At 38.0% G+C, this 15,986-nt stretch overlaps 1 protein-coding gene across 1 annotated transcript; it reads right to left on the bottom strand.

Moving 5' to 3' along the window:
• Positions 1-907: 907 nt before the first annotated feature.
• Positions 908-15,282, bottom strand: stam (signal transducing adaptor molecule (SH3 domain and ITAM motif) 1). The gene is made up of 14 exons (XM_042497390.2): positions 14,912-15,282; positions 12,674-12,758; positions 12,390-12,465; positions 12,067-12,162; positions 11,796-11,942; positions 10,264-10,354; positions 9,829-10,024; positions 9,500-9,594; positions 7,186-7,274; positions 6,869-6,956; positions 6,697-6,751; positions 6,391-6,544; positions 5,640-5,761; positions 908-5,014 (listed from the first exon to the last, which is right to left on the bottom strand). The coding sequence occupies exons 1-14, from the start codon at positions 14,949-14,951 to the stop codon at positions 4,792-4,794; spliced, it is 1,557 nt and encodes a 518-aa protein (XP_042353324.2). The 5' UTR covers positions 14,952-15,282; the 3' UTR covers positions 908-4,791.
• Between the last annotated feature and the right edge of the window lie 704 nt (positions 15,283-15,986).

Below are 15,986 nucleotides of genomic sequence, written 5' to 3'. Positions count from 1 at the left end.
TAAATAATCATATCATCATGTTTTGATTCATATGTTGCTGAAACTCTGATGATTGTACAGACATATGGGAAAAAAACAGTCTTTTTCCAACTAAGCACTGCTGACTTCAAACTGGTGAGAAAACAAAAACATAAACACAGAAATCTCTTGTAAAACTATCAAAGCGGTTCTAACTTCAAAAGGAGAAGTGTGGTCATACAGGACACCATCAGTCACGGTGGAAGCTGGCTGAAAAAAAAATGTTTTCAGGGTCTTTAAAATCACCTGAAAATGCCTCTCACTCTTGGTTAGAAACGCTTTAACGCAAAATTAAATGAAACTGAATAACTAGAATTACCATCCTGTAGTTGAAAGCCTCAATGAACCAATCAAGTTACGGTTTACATCCACGTCTGTGAAAACATGGATGTGAAAATTTGTAATAATCAGCGTACAAATTCCTCAGTTATGGCAAAAACATGTTTTGTGAGGTCACGGTGACCTTTGACCACCACATGCTTATCAGCTTATTCTTGAGTCCAAGTGGACGTTCATGCCAAATTTAAGGGAATTCCCTCAAGGCCTCCTGGAGACATCGCAATCACGAAATGAGATTGACACAAGGTCCCAGTGACGTTTGACCACCAAATCCGAATCAGTTCAACTTAAGTCCAAGAGGACGTTTGTGCCAAATTCGATGAAATTCCCTCAGTGTTTTTGAGTTAGCGCTTTCACAAGAACGAGACAGACGAGGTCACAGTGACATTGACCTTTGACCACCAAAACCCAAAGAGTTCATCTGTAAGTCCAAAAAGACTTTTGTGCCATAGTTGCTAGCGTGGAGGCAAACAAACACAACGCATTTCAAGTATCAATAAAGTGCTCTTAAAAAAAACAAACAAAAAAAAACAACAAGAAAACAAGGCTCTTTGTATTATTCTGTACATTTGGCCTTGTTTTATTGTGAATACCAATTAATAAGTATGGTTAAAAGAATACATACAAACAGCAGGATACAAGTTTAGACAGAACTTTTACAATAATTGATGCTTAAAACTTAAAAACAGGCAGCATCTCAATCCTGTGCAATAAAGTTACATCGGGGCTGCGGTCCACCGCTGTGGTGCAACGAGATGTTGTGTTTCGGATGATGTGTGATGATTAACTGGCTCCTGGTCCCATGGTCCCAGAATAGCTGCTACTTTTTTTTTTAAATATATTTGATATTTTCAGCCCTCTTTGATCCAACAGATTAACACTATTTTACTCTTGCATTTAGTTGAAGGCAGCAAAAAAAATGATCTTCTTAAATCAACATATTAATGCAAAAATCAAGTTATGGAGAATAAAATGTTCTCATTTGCAAAGTCCCAGAAGCTTAAGTGGTCGGTTGTTTTATTTTTGTACGGTGGCACAGGGGTGGCAAGAGGGAGCACAACTAAAACATGTCTCAAGAGAAATGAAACAAATATGTGATCAACGCACCAATTTGTCCTGCAACTGGAAAATCGTGTTTAAAACGGCTTAATAGTATTTCCTTCATTTAGCATCATCCAGTATTAAACAACACATAAATACTTCCTTTTTCATCAGCTTTTTTTCGCAATCCAGTCAGTATTTGTAAACATCAACTATTTCCCAAAGGCTTTGACTATGTAGAAGCCATAGAAGAGTATGAAAATTATGTTATGAGAAGTTAAATTTGTACAATATTTGATCTTAAAGTGTCGCTGTAACTGATAGCTTAGGGAGACCTTGAGAAAACGTGTTTTCAAACCCTGGCTGTACCTTCCAGAATCATAAAACCTTCGTTCTGCTTCAGGTAGAACTTGTTTTAGTGTTAGACAGCTCTGAGAAAAGGACAGGTTTAAAATGCGCGGGGAGGTTCGATCAGTTTTTTCACATTACCATTTGACCCTACAGTACAATAAGCATGTATCAAACACTGAGAGAAATGTCCATGTTCTCGTGTGAGCGATTTAAATATACAACTAAGTCAGGCAGAATATCACATATTCCGCTTTTTCTCTGAATACATACATCCTGCACTGCTTCTCCATTTAAAATAGCAATAACAATAATCAAAACATAAATTAAAATGCACTACAAAATTTTCAACACTGACTAAAGAGCTGCTTTAAAGACACCGGGGGCTGTTCGGAGAGTTTGCCCCTTAAAGTCTGTTAGTACAGCCCCTGAATGGAGACGAGCAAACCCTACATCCGACAAGGATGTGCTCATTTTGAAAAGGAAAACTCTGCAGTATGAAGTCGCGTCAATCAAAAAGAATGAAAAGAAAAGACATTGTTTTCTGGCATTGTTTCCCCACTTTGTTCTCTTTGGCTTTTTACACCTTTAGTTCGGCAGACTGCAGAGTTTCCCTTTAAGGCTGAGAGTGACACCCGGAGCTGTGCTAACATACAGCCCACCCATGAGGTCATCATGTGGCTTCACTACGAGTTCTGAACAGTATATACAAGAGTCATGTGCATGCTTAAATTTCTCTTTTTCCCCCTCCGAAACAAAAAGTGTCTTCAGTTTTCAGTACTTCTAAAAGTTGACGACATATACAGAATGTAGTAACCTAACATTTTCGCTTAAAGTCATTTTTTCTGATAAAAAAAGGAAGGTGAATTTAAGCTGACACCTCTTTTTTAGTGACACGATGAACTTTAAGTGGGTGAGAAGGCTGTGGCATATTAGTGTGTGAGTGAAGGTAAATTATCAAACATTGCTGAGGATGTGGAAACCAACTGTGTGTGTGTGTGTGTGTGTGTGTGTGTGTGTGTGTGTGTGTGTGTGTGTGTGTGTGTGTGTGTGTGTGTGTGTGTGTGTGTGTGTGTGTGTGTGTGTTGCGCTGTACACCTGCCTGTAGTGTGTCTGTGTATCGTGTGTAGCTCCAGTGTGCATGTTGAGCGGGGGGGTTGTAAAGGAATGCCTGTGTGTATTTCACACTTGATCAAATAGTAATTGCATATATATTTTGTGGTTAGGTTGATGTGGCTCACAGTTACACTTGTTTTCTCAAAGCAATTTTGCTAACGCTTTATTTTAAAGGTCCGTAATTTCTTAATTTTGGAATTTTCTTTGGAGTTTTCAGGAAAGAACTGTGGAATTTGATACTAATTTCTGGATAAATACTAAGAGTTCACTTCTGATTGAAGTGGATCCCTCTTAGAGTGATCACGGCCGTGCAGGTCAAACTGATTATCACAGATAAAAAATTTCTGTTATAATTACAACCTGAAGAAGACTGTTCTTCTGAATTCCTCGTCAGATCACCATGTAATTGACATTTGTTTAATCATTACATACATGGGAGGATTATGAGACAATGGGCTCCAGGGTGTTGTTGTTGTTTTGTGCGTCCTTGTGGTTGTTGTGTCTTTTTGTGGATGTTTTATGTCTCTTTGGGGTAAATTTGTGTCTCTAAGTTTGTCTTTTTTGTATCTCTTTGTGGTGGTTTTACCTGTTTTTGTTATTGTTTTGTGTCACAGTGTGGTTGTTTTTTGTGTCTTTCAAATAAATTTGTAATTTTTTGGGTCTCTTTGTTTGTTTCATCTGCTTTTTTGGGGGTTTTTTAAGTTATTTTGTGTCATTGCAGTTCTTTTGCATCTTTGTGTGTGTTTTTTTGAGTCTCTTCTTGGTCGGTTCGTGCTAATTTAAGTGACATCGTGCCAGTGAAGGCAGTTTGGGCCCCTAGGCCTGGGCACAGTAGGCCCGTTCAGTAATCCATTTCTGATTACTTAAAGTAATTTGGGGTATTACACGGGGGGATTACATGACCGACATTATCAGTCCACTTGATGTGGAAATACTGTAGCGTCGAACTTTTTTTCCACATGTTGTAATATATGAAAAGACCCAAAATCAACACTGTAAGTGGACTTTCTGATTATCATTAGTGAATAACTTAAACAGAATATGTTTAAGTTATTTTCTGCCCTTAGATTCTGCCCTAAGCTTTTTGATTCATATCAGCAGTTGATCACTGTAACAGCGATCACTATAAGCAACTTCCACTGTAATTACTTTTAATTAATCGCTAGTGTGACCTAAAATGTTTTAAACCAGTCCACACGTCAGCTGAACAAAGAAAAATATGTGTGGTATAACGGGTAAAGTCTCTAATGATAAATGTATAAATATTTACTTGGGATTAAAAAGCACCAATATTTTAAGCAAATTTCTGCCTATAAATTCACCCAAAACCTAAATAATTAGTACCAAATTGTGTAGTTCAGACCCATAAAATAAAGCATTTCCACAATTTTTCAATAGTCCTATCATAAAAAGAAAGCAATAAATGTCAGGTCTCTCTGAAATGGACGATGCATATATTGCTATCAGATCTAGATTTGGAAGTGATCAGGCTTGAATGACAACCAAAACTTGAATAAGTGCAACTGAAGGAAAAAGTACAACTGAAAGCTCCTCCGTGTCTTCACATCTGAGTCTTGTAAAGACATGGAGCAGAAGAGTGAAGATGCAGAGGAATAATTAAATACAATCAAAAAAAAACACGGCGTGTCAGTTTTTTTAGACCATGTGTGTTTTGGTGTGAACTCGTCAAACACGCGTGATCACTTCTAAACCTGGAGTGAGAAGTGTAACTGCAAATTTATCTGCCAGATAAACGACACAAAGCGTGCCACATGCCACATTTACTCTGCTCTATTTGAACTGTTTTATCCGTCTGGTGTCCTATGATAAAACAAATTATAAAACATAATAAAAGAAATTATCTTTGACCACTATTCGATCAGGTCTGGTGCATGTGTACGCGTGGGAGAACGGGGAGCTCAGGGGGCCCTATAGCAAGGCTTTCTCTGAGTAGGGGACCTGTGAGGCGTCTGAGGAAGGTGCTATGCTCTGGCCAGCGGGGGTGCTGCTGTAGTTTGGCGTCTGCGTCATGCTTGCGGGATTCGTGCCTGGAGCGGTGGCTGGGTTCTGGTAGGACTGTAAGTCTGCTGGGGCCATGCTGCCTGGAGCTGCAGTGTAGACTGGCGGCTGGCCCATGTACATATGAACGTCGCTGTGATAAAGAATGAAGCAACATTAATTACAACACTACAGCAAGGTCGAATAGTTAAACAGTAGGTGGAATTCATAAAACCATAAGCTCTCTATTAAAGGCTAGTACCAAAAAGCTGTCAAAAAAGTGTCAAATAATAGCCGTGACGGGTGTGATTAATTACATGCTACTCGCTAATAAAGGCCGAGAGACACTTATGAGGCATGGAACTAACCTGTAATTAAAATTTAACTTGCACGGTCGTTTCGGACTAATTAAGATTTCCACAGCTCTTAATTCCATCTATACAAGAACAGAGTTGTGCGACACGTAACACTGTTTTGAATTTCCTTTTTTGACAAAAATACTGTTTTCATTTGAAAAGTTTCTCATTTATTTTTCAGTTTACAGCACAGGTAAAGACATATATCACCGTTGGCCACAATAACAGGATGCAGAATGGCTATAACACACTGGAAATCAAAGAATTTCATTACCTTAAATAAAGGGCAGAAAGACTGTTAAAAATGGCAACATCCCTAAAGCCACCAAAAGCCACGCAATCAGCAGGGAGATCTGGGTTCAACACAGTTCATATACACATAATATCCACATTGTTACGATACACAGCTGACTGTAAACTCACCTGGGAGCTGGCTGACCAGGTATGGGGGTTCCAGCTGGAAGCTGCTCCATGGGAACAGTGTAACCCTGCACTGCAGTGCCGCTCATGGCATATGAACCTGATGCAGGCTGACCAGGATAGACCTGTGGTCACAAATATACACACTGTGTGTTAATGACGGACTAAGACCAACAGCAATTTACACCAGTGACACTGTAAAAGGTGGGTAATAAAGTCAAATTAAATAACATTCGAGTCCAATACTTAACATTATAGGAAGTGCCACTGCATTGCCTATTTTAGTCCTCAAATGTTTAGCGATAAAATGAGAAGGTTTGTGACCCAACTGCCATGTTCGAAATAGTCAACCAAAGTAACACAAGCTGGACTAACTTTCTCATTTTACAATTAAAAAATATACTGAAATATTTTTCCAGACACATTTGTGTTGAGAAATAGGCAATACAGTAACAGAATCACGATATCTGATCGGCACTTTCTAATTTGCCTGCACTTTACGAGCAGTAATTGACATGATTAACAGATGTGTTAGAGACTTTAAATAGAGTTTACCAGCTTTAAAGGACAGTACACGCAAAACTGTTTTTGAGTTAACTGCCTCTTCAAGATTTTGACATGTCAAAGAAGTGAAGGTTTTGAGTGAATTTTGTATGCTAGCAAGATTCTGGATGTGCACAAAATCGTATTTCTTTCAAACAAAGTCTAGACTTTTATGCTTGCCTTTGTCACATCTATGACACACTTACTATACCTGTTGTGCTGCGTTTGCAGGTTGCTGCATGTAGTACTGTTGGCTCTGCAGTTTGGCGTACATGGCATAGACTGGATCTTCATTCATTAACTTGGCATACAAAGAGAGAGCTTCCATCACCTTCACGTTCAGCTCTGAGAGCTCTGAGTGTTTCCTGTTGATACAAACACGCACACAAACACAAAGATCAGATCAACTGAATATTTATGGAAAACTTGCATTACATCGATCAGTGTTTTACTTTTCTTTAGCTTAAAACATTCTGTGGTTTTCTATGGGAAAGCATGTCACATCAGCACAGTTTACCTGTCTATATCCTCCAACTTCTGGTCAATGAGCGGCCCCATTTGATTACAGGCACCTGGTGAGAAATAAGTTAAATCTGTAGTCAATAAGTCATATCAGACTCACTTCTGTATACTGACATATACCTTTATCTTATTCACATTCATTTAATACAATATCAAATTCAGTTTACCTTCCAACTGTAATAACTCGACGCTGTCTGACTGGTTGTCTGTGGGATCTGCACTCTGGATCATCTGCAGTAGCTGGTCCATTTTGTCCTGAAATATTTAAAAACAGTTCAAGTTCCAGTTCCAGTTTCAAAGTTAAACTACTAATTTCTCTAAAATGGAAAGCCTAGTCTATTATGTTTGTTTATGTTTTTCAGCAAGTGACAATTTTTAAATTGCATTTCCTATTTAGGAACACAACTCTTGTTTTTTTGATGCAACAGTGAGATCTTGAGGCAGAAAAAGCTGAGAAAACAAGTGTTTATACAAGGGAACTTACCTCATCTATATATACAGGCTCCTGTTCGGGCTCTATGGTCTCCACCTGGATGTCCTCACTGAACTGTACTGTCTTCTTCTCTGTCTTCACTGTAGATTCCCGAATAACAGCGGACGCGGCAGCAGCGAAACAATGCAACAGCAGCAATCAGTTACACATTGATAAGACGTAAGGAGGCGTTGACTGAACATTCAGTAATGTTCAGATACTAGCGCAAAAAGAATGGTCTTGATATCAGATGAAAATAAAATTTACCATCTGATACAAGATATTGACCAATCTTTTTGAAATATCATGTACATATTTGTATAGTTACTGTTTGTGCAATGTGCTGTAACAAGAAGTAGCAACACACTAAACAGTCAAAAGCTGTCATCATGTTTGCGGAGTGAAGGCGTTTGACAGAGAGAAAAAAGCTAATCAGCAGAAAGCACACATGCAGTATGAGTATTTTGAGGGATGACACACTTGCAGAAGCATCATGCAAAAGAATATGACGAGCAAGATGATAAGAAAACGTGGAAAGCGACAAACATTTGGGTGTAATTAAGAAGCGTGACAAACTCCTACCAGAGGGCAACAAAGCAAAGCTGATAACAATGAAAATCATGGAAATCATTATGCCGGATGACCAAAAAATATAACCCCCAACATGCATTTGACTGTTAATACTTGTATGTTTACCAGCAGTAGGCATGGAATTATATAAAATATTCATTTCACAATTACCCTAACCAAAATCACTGAGTTCCACGATATTGTCGCGATAATCATAGAAATATGCTTAAAACTCTTAAAATGGTGATAAACATACTGAAATCACTTCACCTTACATTTTCTTAAGAAATAAGTATTTCATTGCATCACAAAGAGGACACACATCTTTTTTTGTGAAAAGCAATTATAAAAAGACAGGCTTTTGACCTATTTAAAAAGCTATCATATCTTTTGTTTTTTGGGGTTGGTGTGTACGCAGACTCAATGTTTTCCATATATGTTTTGTTTTTTTTTTAATCTTGTTGGTGTGTGTGTGCCTTTTTTATCATACTGAGATTTTTTTTCTTCAACAGCAGTTTGAGGAGTTTGAGTCACAGTATTGAAAACTGATAAGTCGATCCAGTCAGTTTAGATCGAAAAGAGGAGCAGCTGCTACAGAGGTCAGTGAATGCAAACTTTAACCCCAGTGCAATACATGTTTAAGATTTACTTTCACTGCACCTGACATTCACTGCTCAGTCTGTGCCCGGAGTATGCTCTGCGCTCAGAGAGTGGTGCTATGCATAACCAAACGGTATACTTATTTCAACAGCGCACAAAATGACAGTTCAAGCTCCAAAAATATAGAATATCAACATGTGGGCAGCAGATTTTTTTTAACATGGCAGGCTGCCACAAATAAATGAACATTTGGGAAACCCTGCAGCCCGACAGAATCTCTTTCATTGTTGGTTGCCCAGCAGTCCTTTTGGATGCTGATGGACATGATATTCACAATTATCTCAATAAAGGCAATTTACCACAATCAACTTATCGTGAATGTTTTGTTTTTTTTAATCGGAATCTGTGATAAAAATCGTATACTGTCCCATCCTTAGCAGCAAGGATATGAGCTCCTCTCCAACATTTTAAAACAGAAATGAATTTTACAACTGAAATACGGAGCTCAAACGTCCTGTATCATAACTACACTATGACTGGACTCTGTATAGATGTTATGACACCAAAGGAGGAACTGTTTTGTGGTCACACACAGTAGATTTCATGTTGGCAGCAATGCAGCAGACGTTAAATGCTTGGTGAATTAAAAGGTGCATGCATCGTACTATGAGTCAGTGCCAAGAAAATAAAAGTAGCATATGTATAGCATAATAATAATAATAATAATGATAAATAAATACAGTTCAGCACATTACAGAAAATAAATAAGACTTCCTATCAGAGGAAAGAAAGATTCTGTATCAATACCGCAGACACTGAAAGTTGTTGTATCAGTATCAGAAATAGAAATAGTTGTATAGTCGCTCTAAGAGGAGGAAATATGTCCAAAATGCTATCAGAGAAACTCTTGTATGACGTCCCAGAAGTACAGACAGCGCTGTGGTGAACTGCATGTGATAATGCATTGATCATGTTCTGTCTATGATCAATTTCTTGACTGTACTGGTTTCTTTGCATTGCTTCATCAGCTTTGTGCAAGTGATAAAGTATTTCCCACTCTAGGATCAATATAGCAATATTGCTAATGGACTAAATGGGCAATCAGAGAACTGGAGATGGCATAAGTGGATAAAGTGTTTTGTGTGCGTGTACTCACTCATCTCAGGCTCTGCGGTGAGGTCGGCTGTGACAAAGTTGGAGGGAAACAACCCTACTCCCTGGTATGTTTCCCCCTTCCACCAGTTTGGGTCACTGAAATAAAAAAGTAAACCCTCAGAAATGATCAAACAACAGATTTAAGTGGTTTTCTTCTGAGTGCTGCGTTAGGTTCTTATGTTAGAGATCTACAGATCAGAAAATATCATTTTACAGCTTAGCTAACAGTTTAAAGCTTCTTTAAAATGTCAGAATATTTTAACAAAACTCAGAATACCACCTCGATTCCCTCAATCCCTCTATGTTGTTATTACCAGATTATATATTCACCTATCGTCCAGGATAGTGATGATCTCTCCTGACTTGAAGGTGAGTTCGTTGTCCTCGGCGGCCTCAAAGTCGTAGATGGCGCGGACTTTCCTGCCGTCAGATTTGTGTGAGGAGAGCAGGCTGGATGTGTTTGGGTAAAGGCTCGACAGGGTCGTCTGCGGCTGCTGACGTTGCTCCTTCAGTGACAGCTCGATAGCTGCACACAAAAGAGGCAGATATGTGAAATCAAGCGTTTGCCCTTGAAAGTCCTTAAATTTTTGCTGAACATCTGCAATGCATTAATCTAGTGCAAACAGGGATCTGTGCAATGCAAATAAAGAATTAAAGCTTTTAGTGTGCATGTTTTTAAGCATTATGCCTATTAAAAAACATTTCTCTATTGATGCTGAGTAAAAAGTGTAATTGTTGTCCGATAGCAGCTAGAAGCCTCCTTACCTTTGGCCAAGTCTTCTTCTTCTTTTTTGTTTGTGGAGGTGGAGGGATCCTTTGCCACTAAAGCAGGGCTTGCTTTTGCTTGCTCTGCAGCCTGTGAGGAAATGATAATCAAACCTTGAAGTGAATCAACAACTAGAAGAATAAAATGGATGAGTCAGGGTCTCAATGTTGAAGCAAAACAAATTCAAATTCCCCCATGAAACAGAACATTTTGTGTTTGACAGTTTTTTGGCATTTTGCCTTTATTAAGGCAGTGAAATGTGGTAAGCAAGAAAGGAATATGACATGCAACAAAAGTCCTTGACTGGGACTGAAATGGAGACAGTAGTATGGTACAGGATAGGGCTGCACGATTATAGCAAAAATGATAACCATGATTATTTTTGTCAACATTGACATTAGAAATTATTCATTGTTTTTAAATACACAGAGCACTGCTTTCACTGTGCTATATTCCTGCTTTTGCATCAAAATAAGATTTAAAATAAGGTTCCTCTTTAACTACATTCAGTACATCTTTCATGGATACATATCAGCTGCTGTATTTTATTTTATTTTTTCCAGTGGACACAGAACTGTGACGCGCTCTAGTGTGAATGTCTCAGTTGACGCTGGACAATTACGGGGACTCAGTGAGGTAACATTAGCAATGTTACTGGCCTTGGCTTTCATGCATTCATCGTACAGCAGATTTTGGTCTTTTTCCTGCTGGTTTAACAAGTTAGTTGTGTTGCTTTGCGGCTCAGACACAAGTCTCAGGTACTCTTTGCATTTGATTTGCTCTATCCTAAATCAGAAATACTTCAAATCAACGCATGATGATGGTTGATAAATGGATCATTTTTGTTTTGACCGCCTGCAGCATAGATATATGGCCGGCAGTCGGAAAGTTTTTTCATAAGCAGCCGCTGCATGGTGTACGTGTAGAGGCATGAGAACTCTTCAAAAGTGGAGTCAGGCTGTTAGTTTAAGAAGCGCTTGATTTGATATGCAGCTGAGTTTTGCATGGGCGGTACACACATTTAAAACCTAATATAACACTTGATCACATTCATTTAATAGTAGGAAGCCAAAATCATGATTAATATTCATGATTTTGTCACACACACACACACACACACACACACACACACACACACACACACACACACACACACACACACACACACACACACACACTCATAATTTGATCTTTTTGTCATCTTTTTGTTGCCCTCATTGTATATTGCTTGCATCAAAGTACTGCACTTCATAATATTACTTGTGATTGATTGTATTACCTTTGGTGAGGTATTTTTATAAGCCCATTTGGGTTTCTAACCTCTCTGGCATCCTGTTTTTCCTGTATTCTTTTTGACCTGTTTTCTGTTACTGTTTTTAATGGTGCAAATAAGTAAATGAAATGATTACTATTTGATTTATAGAGTCACTAGTCCACCCCTAAATACAGCAATTTAAAAATGTACATTTCACACAAAGTACGCTCAAACTTGAATAAAAAAACAACAGTGTATTGCACTGGATACACCTACCTGGGACCCCACAGCTGGGAAAGTGACTCCCTGCTCACGCAGATTCTTGATCATCGCTGAGATCAGACTGAGTTGGGGATCGTTGCGGAAGTCCTCTGCCCACTCAACCATCAGGGCTTTCAGCTTCTCACACACTTTGGGGTGGCCCTGTGGACAATCATAAAAAGGCACATCATGAGAACAAAGAACTGGGTGTAGCACAAGCTGATTCTAAGTAATCAAACATAATTACCATAGACAACACACTTAAAGTATAAATGCAATCACATACCTTGTTTAAGACATTACTGACTTCACTGGCAAACTCTCTGGAGCAAACCTCCAGGTGGAATATCTTCCCACAGTTTGAGACACAAGCACCAAGAAGCTGTGTGAGGACATCAGTACAAACACTTCAGACTCACTATTTAATATATGTCAACATGAAGCACATATTAGGATACAACTTATTACAGAATAAAATCAGGTACACCACAAGTTCACATCTCACTGAAAGGTTAATTAAACTAGATGACATGAAGACTACATGACGCCTCCAAGAATCAAACAATCACTACCATAACAAACATGGTTGTTTGTGTACAATCTGCTTACAGTCAGTGCCTGCATGGCCACATGAGGATCCTTGTGGTTCACTCTTCTCATTATTGACCGAAGACATTCTTTTGGCCTTCAAAAGAACGGCAGAAATCAAAAGGTTATCACTTCAGAAGTTTTTGTAATCTTCAATTTGTCCTTGTACACTTGGTATCCTGGGGTTATATCCCTAACCCTGGGATATGTGCATTTTTACGACTGAAAAACCTTGAAGGGATCTTCATGCAATGCCTGATAAATGTGTTTGTGGGTCAGGTTTAGTGTGATGACAGTGAACTAACCCGGTGCGTGACTGCCCTATCTTATCACATATGTCCAGAATAAGGCCCCAGTCCTCAGCTGTGTTCATCTCACTGGTTGCTTTCTCTGCAGGAAAGAAGCACAACAACAAACGTCAGTAGGAAGAGGGATCGAAAAGAACATTTCCATTACTTATTCTTTTTAGACACTGGGAGGAGAGGTGAGGAGAGAGGATCAGAAATAATGAAGCATCTTGTAACAAAAACTATATTTGCAAGCTGTTGGCATGCGTGAGATCCTCTGCTTTAGTCTTGTTCTTCTGTTAATCATAAAAAATAGCATAAACATTAGAGAAAAACAGACAAGAAAAAAACAGAAGCCCTTACCCAGACAACAGCCCTGCAGTAAATATCAATCTAATGAAGCTCATTTGGTTTGGGTTCAGACTGCCAGTATTAGGTTTATTCAGAACTGTAGCTTGTGCTTATACACCGAGTAAAAGTTCCTCTTTGCCGTTACATCTTCCTTGTCTTTGCCATTAGTCACTGTGATTTTCTTTTAAACCTCTCTTCTTGAAGAATTACATAATTTTACAGTGTTTTGTGGACCTGTGGTAAATATAGAATGTAGCTTCTGTGTACTTGTCTTACCTTATAAATGACCTGTTTCCATAAAAATTCACCGATAAAAGTGTTCCTCTTACAAAGCTGACACGTACTGCTGTCTGACCATATGACCCACATGTTTGGCTGCTTTTAGAATAATGAAATGCATTGGGTATGTGCTAAACACTGAAAAAACGCACTAGCAAAGACACAATTTAGTCACAAGTTGGAGTTGGCAATATGATGACATATACTGTGTGAGGACATACAAATGCCTTACCATTTTTACAATCAGAAATACTTTATTGATCCCCAGGGGGAAAATTGTGATTTCTTACTGTCAGTCAGTACAGAGAATGATAAAGGTAAAAATAACATTCAGTATTAAGATGAGAATTAAGTAAAAATATACATTAAAATAAAGATATAAAATAAAAGATAAAATAAATATGTGCATTATGCTTCAATTACACAGCAGAATCTAAGAATGAGATATGTAAAATATGAATAAATGTTTAGAGTGTCCAATATAGTTGTATATATTTATTTAGTTATTAGTGTTGTAGCTATTTCTTTAATATCGTTAATATATTTTTATTTATTTTTTTTTCCACAGCATGATTGGGCAAATTGATATTTAAGAATTGAATTTACTGAATTAAACAAAAAAACAGGCATTCATGTCAGGTTATTTATTCATTATCTGGTTCACAATTTTTAGACAATTTAGGCTACTACACGAAGATTCATAAAGAGATTGCAATACAATATTTTCATTATTAAGGCTGAAGATTTTTGAAAATCCCCAACCACTCGTAACAAGTCAATGATCACCGATGCAGATATATTAACAGTAGTATATAAACTCAAATACAACAAACTAAAGTTGAAGCTGCACCTGTCAGTCCCAACACACCCATTATGAGCTTTAACAAATTAGCATTTACTGCTGGTTTTGAAGAGCTACAGGTTTTTATAAAGTACTGCATAATGACATGTTTGTGTACTTTATCCACCTCCTGTAGCACACTGTGCCATCACATGCTAATGAAGTGGTTAACCACGAGAGCCAGAACAAAGAGAGAAAAGGACACACAGTGTGACTTAGTGGTTTCACACACCATTTCCTCCTCTTTCATATGCAGCAGCAGGGACACGGCATACATCACATCGGTTAGCCGACATATAAGGGACACAGCGAGGTGATGATGAGGTAGATGACTAGCTAACGTTACTTCAGTTATCTGGTGACAACACCTCTGTCCCACCGTCTGTTAACAGTGAACCTCACCACATAAAAAAAACGTTACATAAAATATGAAAAAAAAAGTCACACAATTAACCTTCAAATGGCTGTGAACGATTTCAAAATGTTATCTTACGAGCTAACAGCTAAATCTCCACATAACATAAGGATAAGCTAGTTAGCTCTGTGGCTAACAGAGCGAATCACAACAAACACAGGCAAAACATTTAAAAGAAAATTACACGGACTACACCTTGTTGGTTTAAACAACATGTAATATAATGCTACAAGACAGCCAAAAAACATTGTTAATACATCTCTTCGGGGTAAAATCTGAGCTGAAGGCGTCTGAGGAACACAAACAAAGCTGTCTAATAAAAGCTACTTTAGCTAGCCTGCTAAAACAGCCTCCAGTTGTGATTACTCACCAACATCTTGGTCAAACGGGTTGGTCGCGAAGAGAGGCATCGCTGGCGTGTTGACAACAACAGATTTCGCCTACCCTTGTGATTTCTTTCCCTCTTTTGTCTTATTTCATACAATAAACACGCATAGTAACGACAACTTCATGAATGTCAAATTGTAGCTGTCTCTATTCTACACAGTCACTCCTTCGCCAGACGGCAACAAGCGGGGCATTCTGGGTAATCGAAGCAGACAGGCGCGTGTTAAATAAACTGTTGGCATGTCGCGAGGTGAATAAACCGCTGTCATTAAATATAATTAAACACTTATAGTCGCACAGGTGTGAACGCGCCTGCACAGACTGGACACATAAGAAAATGAACCAGAAGCTGTAAATTGCCCGAAAAAATAACATGTCATCGTCAGGTGATGGTGATCACGTGACGTTTGTCTTATCGCGCTGACAACAAAATCTCCTTTATGATTAATACATTTATGATTAATCAAAGTCTGCATCTCTGTGATGACTTTCGCAACCGATTTGCTATTAACAGTTTATATCTATATAGTGTTTCCAATTCCTTTCAGAGAATTTAATTCTATGGCTCGCGTTATTTCAAATGGATTAATGCAATTTATGAAAAATCACCTAAATGATGGTGAAATCGATAGCCTTTAACACAGACTTCCGTTACGCCAAATGAAACTGAGTCTACATACATACATTTTAACAATATGACATATTCGCCAATCTTTTCAAAGAAAGAATAAAACTGGATCCAGTTTTCCCGAAGGTTGAAAATTGAAAACATAAACTGGAGATTTGGCTTTCACCTTAAAATCTCAAATAGAAGTCCATCTCCATGGAGAAGTCCATCTAAAAATCATACATAATATGTATTCTGATTGTATTAATGCTAAATGTACACACTGTACTACGTTCCGTAACTTTTCCTATTTTTTTTTAAAGTTTTATGTGAAATATCCATATTTTTATATTTTATTTAATCTTTTATTTTTGTCTGTTTATTTGTTTTTGTTGTTGCCTTGGTCATTTATGAGCTTCATGCATACTTGTATCATTCAGATATATTGGGG

This window comes from Plectropomus leopardus, chromosome 12, assembly GCF_026936395.1.
Source record: "Plectropomus leopardus strain MGB_pleo_1.0 chromosome 12, ASM2693639v1, whole genome shotgun sequence".
In the NCBI taxonomy this organism is placed as follows: Eukaryota; Metazoa; Chordata; class Actinopteri; order Perciformes; family Serranidae; genus Plectropomus; species Plectropomus leopardus.
Note: the sequence above shows the minus strand (reverse complement) of the source record. Positions and strands in the feature narration are given on the sequence as shown.